At 35.7% G+C, this 17,513-nt stretch overlaps 2 protein-coding genes and 1 long non-coding RNA gene across 7 annotated transcripts in view; 1 reads left to right on the top strand and 2 right to left on the bottom strand.

Annotated features, from left to right (window-relative positions):
* Positions 1-407: 407 nt before the first annotated feature.
* LOC111801671 lies at positions 408-2,695 on the bottom strand. The gene is made up of 2 exons (XR_002816166.1): positions 2,444-2,695; positions 408-727 (listed from the first exon to the last, which is right to left on the bottom strand). It is a non-coding gene; the product is annotated as an uncharacterized LOC111801671 (long non-coding RNA).
* Positions 2,696-4,165: 1,470 nt separating this feature from the next.
* LOC111801669 (SH3 domain-containing protein 3) lies at positions 4,166-14,361 on the bottom strand. 2 transcript variants are annotated; one of them, XM_023685754.1, is made up of 10 exons: positions 14,058-14,361; positions 13,141-13,263; positions 11,764-11,833; positions 11,438-11,583; positions 8,185-8,286; positions 7,797-7,994; positions 7,599-7,665; positions 7,426-7,511; positions 5,991-6,065; positions 4,166-4,575 (listed from the first exon to the last, which is right to left on the bottom strand). In XM_023685754.1, the coding sequence occupies exons 1-10, from the start codon at positions 14,115-14,117 to the stop codon at positions 4,456-4,458; spliced, it is 1,047 nt and encodes a 348-aa protein (XP_023541522.1). In that variant the 5' UTR covers positions 14,118-14,361; the 3' UTR covers positions 4,166-4,455. The 2 variants fall into 2 exon arrangements, with proteins under 2 accessions (XP_023541522.1, XP_023541523.1); XM_023685755.1 differs by having other exon boundaries at positions 7,426-7,515; positions 7,603-7,665.
* A 2,699-nt stretch (positions 14,362-17,060) lies between these two features.
* LOC111802315 overlaps positions 17,061-17,513 on the top strand; it is a 3,894-nt gene continuing 3,441 nt past the window's right edge. For 3 of the 4 annotated variants that reach the window (XM_023686630.1, XM_023686629.1, XM_023686628.1), the window contains exon 1: positions 17,077-17,406. In XM_023686630.1, coding sequence (XP_023542398.1) covers positions 17,334-17,406 — 73 coding nt within the window. In that variant the 5' untranslated portion in view covers positions 17,077-17,333. Of the gene's footprint in view, positions 17,407-17,513 lie in introns of all 4 variants that reach the window. The other variant, XM_023686631.1, reaches the window with a different exon arrangement.

Below are 17,513 nucleotides of genomic sequence, written 5' to 3'. Positions count from 1 at the left end.
CTTAAATAGAAATTAATAAATAATTAAGTTAAAACTAGAATTTCAAAACTATGTGCGTGTTAATATTGCAATATTTCTTAAATTTCAAGGTTAAAATGGTAATAATAATATAAATTTAAAGTAATGAAACTGAAAGTTCAGTCATAAAAATTTAGAGATCAAAATTGATTGATAAATACTTCCATTCCGTACGATTCATAGACTCACAAACATAAGTTTTATGCTAAGTTAATAAAGTAGACGAGTGATCCCATTTAAATCGAAGCTCAAAATGTCAATGAATATGCTCGATTTCATAGATGATGCACCTCATCGAATGCTTAATAAACTCAAAACTCTTTAAGATCGTGTTGTGGACAGAGAAGCTTTCTAACTAGTCGAGCTTGCTCGATAGTAGTATCGTTAGGACGATGATGATACTCAATTTTTAATATTTACCAAATCCGTGCAATTTGAAAGGCAATGGACAAAGAAAAAGCTGAAAGATGAAGATATGGAAATTGAAAATTGAATCTACTAACCAAATTGATTTGAAGCGATCAGATCAATTTACAAAATATCAATGTATTACATACACAACTATGCTCAGCGGACCAGTTGCTTCATTCCCTCTTCCCAACCTCAATGCACAAAATCCTACGGTGCCTTTCGAGTCGGGCAAATCCTTCACGAACAGCGATTTGAAGCTTCGTGAACCTTACGGCAGCTATGGCTTCCGTATCTCAACCTAGCACGGAACGGAACATAATGAATTTGAGGTTCATAAAAGAGGGAGGTTACAGAAACAGTTGATTGAGCATGGAGAGTAGTAATGGGGAAGAAGGCACTCCAGCTACTATCACACTTCACAACAACACACAAGTCCACCGCTAGCAGATATTGTCCTCTTTGAGATTTTTCTTTCGAGCTTTCCCTCAAGGTTTTAAAACGCGTCTACTAGGGGGAGGATTCCACACCCTTATAAGAAATGTTTCGTTCTTCTCTCCAATCCACCCTCCTTGGGTGCCCAGCGTCCTTGCTGGCACACCGTCCGGTGTCTGGTTCTAATACCATTTATAAAAGCCCAAGCCCACCGCTAGCATATATTGTCCTTTTTGGACTATCCCTTTCGGGCTTTCCCTCAAGACTTTAAAACGCGTTTGCTAGGAAGATATCCACACTCTTATAAAGAATGTTTTATTCCCCTCTCCAATCAACGGGAGATCCTCTCACCTAAAGAATTCACAGTTCATTTTTTCAGTTTTGCTTGAAACATAAATACCTTGAAACCTATGTAAAACCTTAATAACGACTTTATCAGCAAACCATTTCAAAGAAGAACCAAAATAGTCCTTCTCAAGCTAAAAGTATTAAAGGCACATATCAACCATTAGATAATTGCTCAAAACTTTTGAAATCAGTAGTGAGCTAATTCAGCCTCAAGTTCTAAAAGGCAAGTTCTAAAAGGCGTCTACTAGGGAGGTTTCCACACCCTTATAAGGAATGCTTCGTTCTCCTTTCCAACCAATCTAGGATCTTACAATCCACCCCCCCTTGGAGACTCAACGTCCTCGCTGGCACACTGCCCGGTGTTTGGCTCTGATACCACTTATAACAGTCCAAGCCCACCACTAGTAGATACTGTCCTCTTCGGGCTTCCCCTCAAAGTTTTAAACGTGTCTACTAGGGAGAAGTTTCCACACTCTTATAAGAAATGCTTCATTCGTCTCTCCAACCAACATGGGATCTCACGAAAAAAAAACTTATAGAAGATTCAACATCATAGTTTCAACTAATAAAGAGCTTAGAATGAACGAGTTTAATCCATGGTAGCCACCTATCTAGAATCTAATATCCCATAAGTTTTCTCAGCAATCAAAGGTCAAACACTCACAAATATCAACGACGAAAAAAAAATTACAGGTTCACCCAATGTAGAAAACAAGACAACCTTCCAAGAAACACATGGCTTAACAAGAAACAAGGAAAATTCACAGTGCTTTCAAAACACCATTAGAAAGGAAGCCTCCAAGATTCACGACACTAAATGCAGACAACCAGACAAGACAATCCAGTAAAAGTTTCTTGTAACATTCCATTCAATAGACTATGTTAGCAATCCATAGTCTATTCCCAAACAATCTAAGGTGGATAAACTTATCCCAATTCCCAAACAATCACATAGCCAGCTGTTAGCAATCCATATTCCTCTCAATGACAAACATAAAAGAAATCATCATATAACCAGAAACCAGTAGATAGGCATAAATCATAAGACATACAACAGTTCGTACCCCACTGACATTTAATCAAACAGTTAAACCGCAAACAAAACAACTCAAAAATTACAAACAAATCCTCCAAAATCATCAAATCCCAGCTCTCAAACAGAGGACATTAGCCGAAAAGCATGATAAATCCACACAATCTAAAGAAAAAAAAATGATTGAATCAACTAAACTACCTTCGAGGCATAAACCGCCGCTTAGTAAACTCAAAAAAAGAGCAGAAAACTCCATGGCTGGACTGGATCTGAGCTTGGAAAAGACAGGACATGTTTTTGAACCCTAAATTTCACAGAGGGAGTGGGGAGATTTTGGGGGGTTTAAGGAAAAATGGCGTTTGAAGAATCAGCGGGGAGGGGACGAGAGTGGGGTTTGTTCCACAGCACGACTTCCCAGATAGAGCAACAGAGAGAGAGAGAGAGAGAGAGAGAGGGAAATGGCGTTGTTTTTTTGTTTAAAATGTTTTTCAACTTATCCGAGGTGGCTCTATTTCGTCTGCTTTTGAAAACGAGTCCCCCGCCCTTTCCAAAACGCAGCGTTTTGATGTATCTTTTCCCCACTCGCTCCAATTGCCAACGGCGTGTGAGTTGTTTGCTGCAAGTGGCGCGTGGGCTGCACTTTCCAATTGACGTGGACGTAACCGTTATTATTATTATTATTATTATTATATTTTTTGTTATTTAAGTTAATAACAAAATTAACCTGCTGGCGGCTGTTAATTGAATTAGGCCATAGAGAGAACTTTATTTAAAGGTAAGTGTTTTCTCAAATATGGAGATAAAGACTACATTCTTTGTTTAATTCTTGTCGGGTCTCGATTATTTATTTATTTATTCATTGTTGTTGTCATAAATAAGTTGTTGAAAACTATGTTACAACATTTAACTCGTGTTCAGGATTTGAAATCCAGGTTTGGGAGCCATCGATTCGACATTTGATAGCCTTGAAATTCCTGCATCCCTTACCACATGGTCAATGGTCCTGACATTCCTGCATCCCTTACCACATGGTCGCTGGCCCTGACGTTCTTGCATGCCTTGCGACATGGTCGATGGCCTTGACATTCCTACATCTCCTACAACATGGTCGATGGCCCCGACATTCCCTTACATCCTCTATGACATGATCGATGGTCCTGACATTCCCTTGCATCCCCTACGACATGATCGATGGTCCTGACATTCCTGCATCCCCTATGACATTCTTTAGAGAAATGCATGTGGCACATATTCTAGTAGATTCCAAATGTTACCCAATGAAATTTCTATTGGAAGTTGTATTTTGTATTCTCAAAAGGAAAGAAGAAATTTACATAATATTAACGAAGAACGCTACATGAACATTCAACTTTATAAGAGATTAAATTACGATATCCATGGTAGATTGAGTTCGCNTGGATTTTTCCTCCCGATTTTAAAATCTAGATTTCTACATATTAAAAATATGATTGATTTCATTTGTTAGTGCAAAGAAAAAGAAAGAAAAACGCTTCCAACCTATAGATGTCTCCACATGGAAAGTTTGTCACTCTAAGTATGTTAGCCGTGGGACTTCTACATTTCTCGACAATAACCAAAAACTTTCGACATAAGCGGTCTTTTCCAAGTATATTATTGTTAAAGTATAGTTATGATTTCCTTCGTCTATCTATGTATCTATTGACTTCCTTGTATTATGGTGATACCAATGACGAGTTTCGAAATATAGCTTCCATGACGTGGTTTCTGAGTCACCACTTCGACAAGTGTCCTAATCAATAAGAAGACATACAAATCTTCCCTCTCATGGTGTTGAATATGACTACATCACCACTAATTTCAGGATAAGAATATGATATACGTGCTCGGGTTCGAACCTCCGAGCCTCTCAGTTCACTTCAAGACAGACCCAACAAAACAATATAAATTCTAAATGTGCCTAAGTTATTGGTCTCCACATAACAATAGACATATTACACAGCAAGTTACCATAGATCACATTAATCGATGTCGCTAATTTAATCGGTTCATGCAATGGTATCATCTCTTCCAAAAAACGAATAACTATACACAAGTACACATCTAAACCATGATGTTGAGAAAAGAATACATAAATTTAATTGATATTAAAACCCAATATATGTGAACAATTGGATCAATACTGCTTACCATCCTGAATGAAGCCGACTATGGAATATGCACTCAGATGTGGATTAAACAGCTTCAGGAACGGTGTTCATAGTGGGAATCCTCTGCCGTTTCTCCACATATGATGATGGAAACCAACCAGCTCTACCTTTACATTCTCCTTCTGACCATCCTGAAGGACTCACCTGCATGAATATGCTGATTTTCAAGCGACAGAACATTTAATAGATTCCACGAGTTTTACTTTCCTTTATAGCATAAAAAACTGGAGACATGGAATAAGTTGAGTGCTCAAGACTTCTTTTCATCTTCAAAATTACAAGAATGTTAAAGAGATCTCACGTCGATTGAAGAAGGGAACAAGTGCCAGAGTCGGGCCTCGAATGGGGATGGATTATGAGATCCCATGTCAGTTGGAGAAAGGGACAAAATATTTTTTATAGGTGTGTGGAAACCTCTTCCTAGTAGACGCGTTTTAAAACCTTGAGGGAAGCCCAAAAGGGAAAGCTCGAAGAGGGCAATATCTGCTAGCGGTGGGCTTGGGCTGTTACAAATGGTATTCGAGCCAGACACCAGACGGTGTGCCAGCAAGGACGCTGAGCCCCGAAGGGGGGTCAATCCGAGATTGATTGGAGAAAGGAATGAGTGCCAACGAGGACACTGGGCCCGGAAGGGGGATGAATTGTGAAATCTCACATCGATTGGAGAGGAGAACGAGTGTCAGAGAGGATGATGGGCCCTGAAGGGGGATGGATTGTGAGATCCCACATCGATTGGAGAGGAGAACGAGTGTCAGAGAGGACGTTGGGCCCTGAAGGGGAGTGGATTATGAGATTTCACATCGGTTGGAGAGGGTAACGAAGCATTCTTTATAAGAATGTGGAAATCTCTCCCTAGTAGACACGTTTTAAAACGGCCCAAACCCACCGCTAGCAGATATTGTCCTCTTGGGCTTTCATTTTCGGGCTTCCTCTCAAAGTTTTTTTAAAACGCGTTTGCCAGGGAGAGGTTTCCACACCCTGGGTATTTCGTTCTCCTCCTCAACCGATGTGAGATGTCACAATCCACCCCCTTTCAGGATCCAGCGTCCTCGCTGTCACTTGTTCTCGTTCCTTTCTCCAATCGATGTGGGACCCCCACCAAATCTACCCCCTTCGGGGCCCAGCGTCCTTGCTAGTATACCACCTTGTGTCTAACCCCTTCGGTGAACAGCCTCCTCGTTGGCACATGGCCCGGTGTTTGACTCTGATAACATTTGTAACGGTTCAGGCCCACCGCTAGCAGATATTGTCCTATTTGGGATTTCCATTTTGGGTTTTCCCTCAAGATTTTTTAAAAGGCGTCCGCTAGAAAGAGGTTTCCACACCCTTATAAAGGGTGTTTCGTTCTCCTCCCCCGTGGAATGTCACATGAAATATTCAAGAGCCTATCTATTCAGTTTACCCATCAATCCATGAAAAACAACTTGAAAACAAACAATTATGTCTCTTTTATTAATCTTTCTAGTCACAGTTTATGATATTCCCTAGGCGTCCAAATTTGCAACATGCGTACTTGAAACAAATAATTGAAAAAATTGTCACAAGGAGATAAAAAGTACCTTCCGCACAACAACGTAGTCACCAACTGACAAGCTCAGTTCCTTCTCTGATGCAGCGCTAAAAGAATGCACCGCCTACACAAATTAAAAGAGATTTATAAATTATGAACAATTAATAGAACTGCATATCTAAGTAGCCGTTCAGAGAAAAAGAATGAGGTTATATCAAGGAAAATGAGAGCAAAAGGTTTAGCGATGTCGACTGCAAGCGAACCAATTATTACATAAATTTGATTAACCAGCACAAAAGGACAGATCATGGATATTGCAAAATATTTAGTTATATATCCACCAGACTTGTCACCAAATAGACCACTGCAGACTACATGTGGGACCAATCTCACTCGTTCGGAGCTACAAGCGTATCCAGAATTATTCTTGTTCCTTAAACATCGACTCGGCTTGCTAATTTCTATTTTTCTCTATAAAAGTTGAAGAAGTAATCGGGACTTAGCAGGCAGCTGAAAGAGCTAACGAATGAAAGAAAGTACACCACAATAACTTGAGACAATCCAGTTTTTACAGATCTGATGATCCCAAAGATAATTTATTCGCTAGTCAGCATGGGTTAACATTCAAATTTCCCTCCCAAGAATAACTTAAATCATCCTCTTAGTGGCTGTAAACTAGTAACCTGGAAAGGCATTATGGACAATTCAAGAACCAACAAACAAATTGTGTTCGGCGCCAAAATGGGGTAAAGTATTGACACTGCACAGTATTAGGAATCACGACTCTCTACAATGGTATGATATTGTCCACTTTGAGCATAAGCTCTCACGGCTTTGTTTTGGGCTTCCCAAAAGACTTCGTACCAATGGAGATGTATTGCTTACTTATAAACCCATGATCATTCCCTAAATTATAATCCTCAACAATTCTCCCCTCAAACAAAACAAAGTACACTATAGAGCCTTCCTTCCCTGAGGCCTATGGAGCCCTCGAACAGCCTCCCCTTAATCAAAACTCAACTCCTTCTCTGGTGTCCTCGAACAAAGTACACCCTTTGGTCGACACTTGAGTCACTTTTGACTACACCTTCGAGGCTCACAACTTCTTTGTTCGACATTTGAGGATTCTATTGGCATGGCCACGTTAAGGGCATGGCTCTGATACCACGTTAGGAATCACGACTCTCTATAATTGTATGATATTGTCCACTTTGAGCATAAGCTCTCATGGCTTTGCTTTGGGCTTTCCGAAAAGGTCTCATACCAATATTCCTTACTTATAAACCCATGATCATTCCCTAAATTAGCCAATGTGGGACTCCCTCCCAACAATCCTCAACACACAGGACCCAAAAACAAATCGTGTTCCTTGTGCATGGTAGAAGATGGTAGAAGATAGAAAGAGTAGTTCAAAATAAAATAAACAGTGGAACTGTTAGTATATATTTGTTCTTATGAATACTAATGACCAGTGAAAAGCGTACTTCAGCCAAAAAGAATGATGATTTCTCTGGGTGATTTTCTGATGAGATCAAAGGAGGAGCGGACTCTTTTCTTTGTTTCTCCGTGANAAAAAAAAAAAAAAAAAAAAAAAAAAAAAAAAAAAAAGCATAAAATTAGTTAGGGTGGTCGATGTTGCAAAAATATCACGAGAGACTAACCTCTGTTTCGACCTCCCCGAGGATAGCAGCTACTCTAAGATGGTATGTCTTTTCACCTTCAACCTTAATAAGAACAGCATCATAATGGATATCAAACTCATCGCAGCATTCCAACCATTAAACTAGCAAGTATTAACTAACTACTACATGCTTTACATTGTATTTTAGCCAATTAAAACCAAGTTCATACCCACCATAGCAACTAGCCTCTGCAAAGTAAGTCTCTGCTGCTGTGCTTCAACAGCGGCTAATGCAGCTGAAGCTTCCTTCCCAAGAACTGCCATGTTTGCTTTTAGTTCCTGCATCTTTGCTTCTGAAGCATGTAACTTTGCAACATTTTCGGGGTTAGAGAATTCCCTAACACGTGCTCGTCTTCTGGAAATCTCTGCTGCCTGAATAGAAATTGAGAAGGCAATACAATTTACAAACTTACAAATTTACAAACACAAGAAACAGCCAAACATGACGGTCTATTGGGAAAAGAAACAATTATAAAAATAATAATAATAATAAAATAAAATAAAATAAAAAACAAGATTTGCTACTGCATACAGTTGATGAATAAGATGAAATTTTTAGTACCAGTGATTCTGCTTCCTGTCTCATTCGGCTATAACGTTGAGCAAGATTTCGAGCATCTTCTAGAGGAGGACCAGTAATCATTGCCCTCAAGGGATCTAAAATCTGAAAAATCAACAAGTTTCATGTTAAATTAATTGTTAATTATTACAAAAACATACACCAGAGAGGGAAAAAAGTCAGTGCAAACCATGACAATTTCATTTACATCAATAAAAGAAAATTGATGAGAAACATCAGGCAAATATACTAACAAAAACGAAGAACAATCTAAATGTCAAAGGGATGAGGAGTTGCTAAGCCAAAAGAGGAGGAATCACACAAAAGGCTTCCAATCTATGTTGATCAACAAAAGAAGAATGTTACAAAAGGAGTCGTCAAATCAAAATAAAAAATAAAAGAGAGGAAAAAAAATTAACTACAATTAACTCAAGTTAAAGGTAGAACTAAAAGATGTACGTGAAGAGAGAGAGAGAGAGCATACGCGCACAAAATGACAAGAAAAACTAAGATACTCCTTTCCAATTTAATGAAACTCGTGAGAAAGAAGAACTAAACTTTCAATGAGAANAAAAAAAAAAAAAAAAAAAAAAAAAAAAAAAAAAAAAAAAAAGGCAAAATTAATAAATATATTTCTGAAGTTTATATTTTCTCTCAAAAATACCCTTTTAACTTTCAAATTTTCCAATAATAATCTTAAACTTCAAAAAAGATTTAAAAACACAATTTCTTCCAATCTAATACTTTGTTTCAAAAATTCCTTTCAAATGTCAAAAGTTTCATTAATACATTTTTTAAAAGTTAAAAAATACTCTTTTAACTTTCAAAGTTTTATTAATCCCCTTAAAATAATTTAAAAAATTAAAAAATACTCTTGAATTTTCAAAAGTTTCATTAATAACCTTGAACCTTTTTAAAAGGTTAAAAAAATACCCTTACCGTTAATATATTAAGAAAACTATTAGTACCAATACCCATGAAATTTTAAAAGTAACACTTATACCCTTAATCTTTTAAAATAAGTTTAAAAAAGTTTATAGTGTTAGTATATAGACGGAAACCATTTATCTACGCCTCACATATCATCTCCCTTTTCAATTTCCTTTCTCTTCTCTGCTTTAACCTATGACCTAACAATTCCTCATTTCTCATCTTTTTCCATCGCTTCTTAAATAACTTTCTTTCTTTCCTCAATCTCTAAAGATTTTCACATATCTCCTCTCTTCTTTTTTTTTTTTTTCTCTCTCTGTCTCCTTTAATACTAGAATTTTGAATAAAAATGAGGAACTCTTGAGCATTAGCCAATTTGTTTTCAAGTTGGTTCTTTCAACTCCATTTGGTTGTTTAAGTTCTTATATTTATGTTTTGAAATGTCATACATGAGAGAACTTCTCCTTTTTGTTTAAAGTTCTGATATTTAAAAAAAAAAAAAAAAAAAAAAAAAAAAAAAAAACAAGAATGAAGGATTTTAGAGATTGAGAAACGAAAGAAAATTAGAGGGTATTCGAGAAGCAAGGGAAAAGAGATGACAAATATGAGGAATTGTTGAGCCATAGTTGAATAGGGCATAGAGATAGAAATAAAAGAGGGAGATGATCTGTGGGGGTGTAATTAAATGGTTTTCATCTATACACCAACAGCAAGAACTTTTTTAAATTTTTGTTCAAAAAGTTAAAAGTATTAACGCTACTTTTGAATGTTCATGCATTTTTTAAGCATGAAACTAACATTTTCATCCATATACTAATAGTAACCATATCTTTTTAACTTTTTAAAAAAAGATCAAGAATATTGACGAAAATTTGAAAGTTTAAGAGTATTTTTAACCTTTTTTTTTTATTTTTAAGGGTATAAATGAAACTTTTGAAAGTTCGAGAGTATTTTTGAAATAAAATATGGGTGATTTCCATCCAAAACTAACGGTAATAGTATTTTTTAACTTTTTTAAAAGTTCAAGGGTATTATCGAAGCTTTTGAGAGCTCAAGGGTATTTTTGAAACTTTAGAGAGCTCAAGAGTATTTTTTTGAGGCAAGGTACAAAAATTCAAGGGTATTTTTATTAATTTACCCTAAAAAACCAAGACTCATTTTCAGTAAAATGAGACATGACAGATAATTATGAAAAAACATCTTCATTGAAACTGATAAAGAGACATAAAACCTAGGGACCAAACAACAGCAAAATCCCTATCAAACCTTCTAAAGGTTCTATTATTGCTCTCCCCACAAACTCCATAAAACTGCACAAATACCCGTTTGTCAGAATAACCTCCCTAGAAAAGGCAACCTTTCCAGCAATTTTATGGACATTTTTGGTTTGAGAGATAATTGGATAATTTTTGTTTCTTTGTTCAGGCATCAAGTGTGGTGGGCTGATTCTTTTTTTGTTTGCTCATGTGCTGATGTGCATTCTTTCAATATTCTTAATAAATACCGTTTTGGGGCATGGTTTTCCAACTTAGATAGGGAAGGTATCCTTAATGCCATTGATAAGGAGTGGGCCAAAATAATTCACCAAGTAGGTTTCCTTAATAAACTGAGAAGGAACAGTCCACTAAGTAGTATCCTTAATGCCTTCGATAATTCACCAAGAGAGCAACTTTGTTATTGCAAAAGACAAGAAAATTTACACCAAAAAAAAAAAAAAAAAACAAAAAAAACAAAAACAATCCCCAAGAAATAATTCACCAAGTAGTATCCCTAATGGCTTCGATATTCTAAGTTTTTTTTTTTTAATATAAAAATATTTAAATAAATAAAAACTAGGAAGGAACAAATTTGTTATTGCAAAAGACAAGAAAATTTACAAAAAAAAAATGGTGGAAAAGAGATCCATCTGAGGAGTCATAGGAGCTTAATAAACTGCTCCAGTCGCCTAAAACAAATAAAAGAAAAAAGAAGCATGGAAATGGTACACCAACAGAAAGCCACAAATTTCACCGAGTTATAACTTTTCATTCAGCTAATAAACTAAAATCACGTATATGGTGAAATGGTTTAAAAGATTTGCTAAAGTCGACATAAGGTCATGATGGATGTTTCTAACCATTTTCAAATGGTTCCATTTCTATTAGCTCGAGAGAGCAACTTAAGTGGAATAGACAAAAAGAAGACAATATGATCACTAAAATTCTATTATCATCCTCAACTCGCCAGCTCAGGCAAAGAAAAAAAAAACATCGAACTCATTCAAGATGTTAAGTTTCTATATAAATGCAATGATGAAAACAAAATATTAATCGGCAGTCACACCAACCTGTGAAGATAAAAGCTTGATCAAGTCCTCCTGTTCCTTTTCCACATGCTTGCGAGCATCGCCATATATAGATGAAGCTTTTGCTAATATGTTTTCATTGTTATTATTAGCTCCATAGTTGCAACAATCCTCAGATAACTTGTTACCTGACAGACACGGGGATTATAAACATGAAGGAAACCATGAAAGCCAATTTTGATAAAGTTGAGTTAATACAGTTTTCAAACATAAGTATGGCCATTAGGTCAAGCCTTGTATTTTACACGGTAAATTATCTCTACCGCATGATGTAAAGTCCAATAATAACGTCATTGCAGAATTTTCACCTGTCTCAATATGCCTATAGCCTATGGCTGTGAATACTTCTCCTGCTTTAACAATATCCTTTTGGAATTCCTACAGAAAGAAATGAATAGGACGTGGAACAAAATCAATTAAGACGGAAGCAGACAATTCATGATAATGTTGCAAATTGTATAGAAAATAAATCCTCACGATATGTCGAGATCCACTCATTCTAGATAATTGAAATTATAACTGTCACATCCAAATATTTAAACCAAAGCTTCCGAACAACAAAAAAAAAAACCCTAAACACGTTTAACATTTGTAACTTATCCTAACACTTCTCTCATGAAAAATGATTTCAATTAAACACATTTGAAATATTAAAAATCGACAAAGTTTCATGTGTCACAATTGAGATCATCTAACAATGATTAACTTGAAGTAGACTGATTTAAACAAATACTAAAGTTTTCAGGATAAAATTTCTTCATGGGAGAAAATTGGATTGGTGAAACACTGATACAATGTACAAATCCTCCATTGAATTCCTCTATTTTCCCTAATCAAATCATCTTACTAAGGACACAAACTACGAAAATAAAGAGGAAGGGAGAAAGTGGATGGCACATGTGTAATCACTCAAGTAGGAAAAAGTTTAACTCTAGGCTTACCACATTTGGTTGCATTGAAATCTAAATCGCAAAGTAACTCGAAACAAAGTTTCTAATTAAAAAAATACAATTTAATATAGTATAAAACTGTATCTCATAAAAGAAAAGCGAACAAAGAAGCAGTAAACCCACCTTTCTCACCACATTGGCACGGTTCAGTTTGTAAGTAAACATGAACCAAACTAATTAATCAAGTTATCTCGATCTAAAACATACTACACCAAACCATCATACACTCCCTTTTTCTTATAAGAAAACCACCATATTTTTTCCTTTTTCTTTTTTGGGAAACAATTATACCCTAATATCATACAAAGATGCTCCCATGGGTATCAAACACGTGACCTCATGTTCAACGGTCATTCACTAATATACCAATCCTCGTAAGTTCCTCTAGATACACAACTTAAGAAGCCATTCAAGCCCAAATAAGGCCATAACAAAGATACTCGGATGCCCATCAACTGTACAACAAAACCTCTAGTTGTCTAAGGATCACATGAATCCATTGTACACCACAGAACCCACATCTCTAAATCTATTTATCTTCGCTTTAAATTCTGGTCAAGCATCATCTTATTTATTAACATCATTTTAAAAGGGGAATTTGGATGGGCTTAATGCCATATATTCACAATAGCACGACCAATAATTAACCAATATCAATGTTTTTGTAACAGAGAGGCATCAATTGAATTTGAACACTAATAAATCATGGTTCAGAAAGTGCGCATAACATGTTACCCTTCCTGCACGAGTTGATCTATAGAGTTTCTCTAGTTGCTGATGTCTCTGCATTTCAGCCTCATCTATCACCATCACATCTGAACTCTCATAGCCGGTCCCACCAAATTGCTTTATTACAGCCTGAAGTACAGAAAAAAAAAAAAATCCCTTTAGACTTCATATTCTTTGTTATTCTTTCCATATAACAATTATGAAACTTAAGTTGATGATTGAGTTCCAAAAAGTAGACGTCCTTTTCCCAGCTAAATTAAAGGAATAAGAACGTTATAATGAAGAAGTCATCATTGTTTCAAAATCTTTGAGTTTTCACGAGAATAACCAAATAAATAGACTGCAAAACATTTGTGAATTTGGTTCATTTGTCACACAATGGTTGCATCTTCCCCACATGAAAATTATTTGAGCTATCATCCAATATGCTTACTTTCAGAACCAAAAACAGGGTTCAAAATCATACTGCATTGACATGTGGACATCAGGAAACATATCAATAGTCTGCATCTAACTCCGCCAACCAAAGAATCATTTCAGATTTGGAATCAGCAATTTTCCTTCTAAGTTCTAAACTGGAAAATTATGCTCAAAAAACTGCCAAATGATACTGCCATTACCATTCGGGAAATATGGAAGATCGAAAAGGGAAAATAAAAAATCAGCATCTCACAACAGTTACAAAGAACAACGGACAACTAAATCAATCAAGTTAAAGTTTAGAACAGGATGATAACAATCCTGAAAAGGAAACAGTCCCGCTAAGATAACTCATTGACTTCTACTTTCCAACCCTTTACAGAGAAAAATGACAACAACAATCACATTGATCTTTCTTACCGACGAAACATTGAACCATAAACCAGATTTAGAACTAAACCAATAAGATCAGAAACTGAAACACGAGATAATTCTCAAATCACCTGCTGTTGCTTTGCAACTTGAACCTTGAACTTGCTAGCTTGCTTTCTGAGCGCATCCATGGCGAAATTCCCCGGCGTCTGACCTTTAGGAATCAAGAACGATTAAATTCAACAGGAAAAACGTCAATTGCGGTGGCAACGATGAGTTCAAAACTCAGTAATTCGTCGCTCGTCAAAGATCTGCGAGCCCTCCACCAGCTAGCTTTGGACCTGGCTCCCTTAAGCTTGATCCTACTGAGCTTTGATCTGCTGGAACCAGTACGTACAATAATAGCGTGTCCCCTCCTCCCTAGCCGTCTGATAGATATAAAAGATTCAAAAAGGCAACTATGATTCAATAATTTTCCTTGTTTTTTTTTTCTTCATAGCAATAACATGATGTCCCATTCCCTTTTAGGTTACTTTCTCGACCGAGCCAACTTGCATGCAACTCGATCGAATCCTATCCATAAGAACGGTTAGAATTTTTTAACCTATATTTTTAACACGTCCCAATGTTATTAAGTAATTTTAAGAATGAAAAGTTAGGTAAATTCTAGTGTCGTAATCATGTTGAGATTTGTACCCTAAAACTCGTTGTAACGACCTAAACCCACCATAGCAGATATTGTCCGTTTCGGTCTGTTACGTATCACCGTCAACCTCACCCTTATTAGGAAAGCTTTATTTTCATCTTCAGCCGATGTGGGATCCACAATCCACCCCTTCGAGGCCCAACGTCCTCGCTGGCACGCCCTTTGTAACCGCCCAAGTCCATCTCTAGATATTGTCCGTTTCAGCCTATTACGTATTGTCGTCAATCTCACAATTTTAAAACACATCTCCTAGGGAGAGGTTTCCACACTCAATGCTTTGTTTCTCTCTCCAACCGATATGAGATCTGACACTCGTAATTTTCATAATTTTATATTTTTTATTAGTAAAAAATAAATTATTTTTATATCGTGTATAACGTTATTCAATATTGTCTAAATCTAAGGTTATTATGGTAATCTTAAATAGTATGTATTTGACATACAAAATGATAACAGTCTAACGTTATTTATACGAGTCACTTTGCAATTGTTACAAATGTTTTTATCTAAATCATTCATGAGTAAACACGTGAGTGAGGGTGTGAAATCTCACATTAGTTGGAGAGGAAAACGAATCCTTCCTTATAAAGGTCTGAAAACCTCTCCCTAATAGATGCGTTTTAAAAATCGTGAGGCTGATAACGATATGTAACCTGCCAAAACGAACAATATCTGCTAGCGGTGGGCTTGGGCTATTACAAATGGTAATAGAGCCAGACACCGGGGATGTGTGCCAGCAAGGACATTGAGATCCCACATCGGTTAAAGATGGAAATAAAGCATTCCTTATAAGGGTGTGGAAACCTTTCACCAGTTGATGACGACACGTAACAGGGCAAAGCGGACAATATCTACTAAGAGAGTATCCTATACAATGCGAAATACTTAGTCTCCCATTATAAATTCATTAATTAAGTAAATTAATATTTCACATAATAATTTTAGGCAATTTGAAATAAGTTTTACGGTATTGCCTGCAAGGGCTTATGCTTTGATTTGCATGGGTGAAAATGACTCTTGGAAACTTGGAAATGAATTCACTATATACAGTAAAACTAAAATCATTGGTACTTGTGAAAAATATAATTACAAGGATAAAATGGACTTTTGACTCCACGGTAACTATAAACTTTTGTTTTATTCTCCTTTCCAACTAATGTGGGCCCAGCATTCTGGTTGGCTCACCGTGGGCTAAGGACAAAAGGATTATGCAATAATTTTTCATACGGTAGGTTTGTCATAAAATAAAATTATGCATTATAAATTGTGCATTATTGTAACTCTATGTAACAATGCTCGTTAGGATATTAATTAAGAAATTGATCTCATAGTTTTGACATTTTCAAGTGGTTCATACTGAGTTGGTTGTACTTGAAAATGATTTATATGAGATCTCACATCGATTGGAAAGAAGAACGAAACGTTTCTTATAAGGGTGTGAAAACCTCTCCCAAGCAAACGCGTTTTAAAATCGTGAGGTTAACGACGATATGTAATGAGCTAAAGCGAACGATATCTGTTAGTGGTACGCTTGGGCTGTTACAAATGATATCCAAAATAGAAATCGGACGGTGGACCCACATCGGTTGGACGAAACATTTCTTATAAGTGAGGGGCTCACCCTAACAGACGTTTTAAGCCCACATCGGTTGAAGAAGAGAACGAAACATTTCTTATAAAGATGTGAATAAAACATTTTGAATTATAGTGACTAAATTAGGAGTTTTCACGTGACTCGATAATCCCGACCAACCCAAATTAAACTCACACTATAAAGGTTGAGTTGAGTTAGATTTTTTTCTCTGAAAAATAAGTTTAATTTGCAGATCAATATTTTTTTGGTTGGCCCGACTAACCCAAAAATAAGGTTATAAACTAACCGAACGTACTATATTTTTAAAAAGATTTAGAATACTTAACATTTATAACCAAGAGTTAGTAATGCGTTGTAATTTATAGATAATATTTGAATTTTATAAAATTTTAATTATTAATATAACATGTATTATATATAAATTTAATTTTTTTTAAAATAATTAAAAAATAAAAGGTTAGATATGATTTTTCCAAACTAATGAATATACCAAAATTAAAAATAAATAAACTTTATAGGAAATAAATTAAATTTTTACCATTATAAACTTTTCAATTATTTATTATTGGAAATTCACCAATTAAAATATGAAATTTACAAAATTTAAAGACTAAAAATGATATAAATTAGCAATTTAATATAAATCATAATAAAATCAATTTTTTAAAAAATATAAAAAATTGAATTTTTAAAATTACACATTTTCAACATTTTAAAATTAACGAATCTGTTAAATAATAAAAGAGCGATAAGGGTAAAATGGTAATTTAACTCGAGGAATTTGAGTGGAAGCGCGTGAGTATAAATAGCGATTTTGTCTTATTTATTTAATTTGAAACGCAAAGCCGCGAAGAGGAAGAAGGAATGGAACCAACCAGACCAAACCAACCTCATTTTTTCGCTTTATAAACACACTTTCTTTCCGCTAATGGAGTTTTGACGAATCCCCCATTGAAATTCCTCTTCCTTCTTCCTCCCATTTCCCTTCTCTTGCCCTACTTCCACAGGATTCTCTCCACAACTGCAGTGACACGGAGCGAGAATTTTTGTTGCATAGAGCCCACAGGCGGGTTGCGTAAAGGATTCAGTCTTGAGTAGAGGCCAATTATGCCGTCGGGTGTGAAGAAGCGAAAAGCAGCCAGGAAAAAGAAGGAACAGGAAGCGAAAATCAATTCATCGAGTAATTGTTCGACAACTATCTATAATTGTTGTTGTTTAGGACTGTTACCTCCTTTTTTTTTTTTTTTTTTTTTTTTTTTTTTTTTTTTTTTTTTTTTTTTTTTTTTT

Source organism: Cucurbita pepo, chromosome LG09 (assembly GCF_002806865.2).
Source record: "Cucurbita pepo subsp. pepo cultivar mu-cu-16 chromosome LG09, ASM280686v2, whole genome shotgun sequence".
In the NCBI taxonomy this organism is placed as follows: Eukaryota; Viridiplantae; Streptophyta; class Magnoliopsida; order Cucurbitales; family Cucurbitaceae; genus Cucurbita; species Cucurbita pepo.
This window is presented reverse-complemented; position numbering and strand designations above follow the sequence as displayed.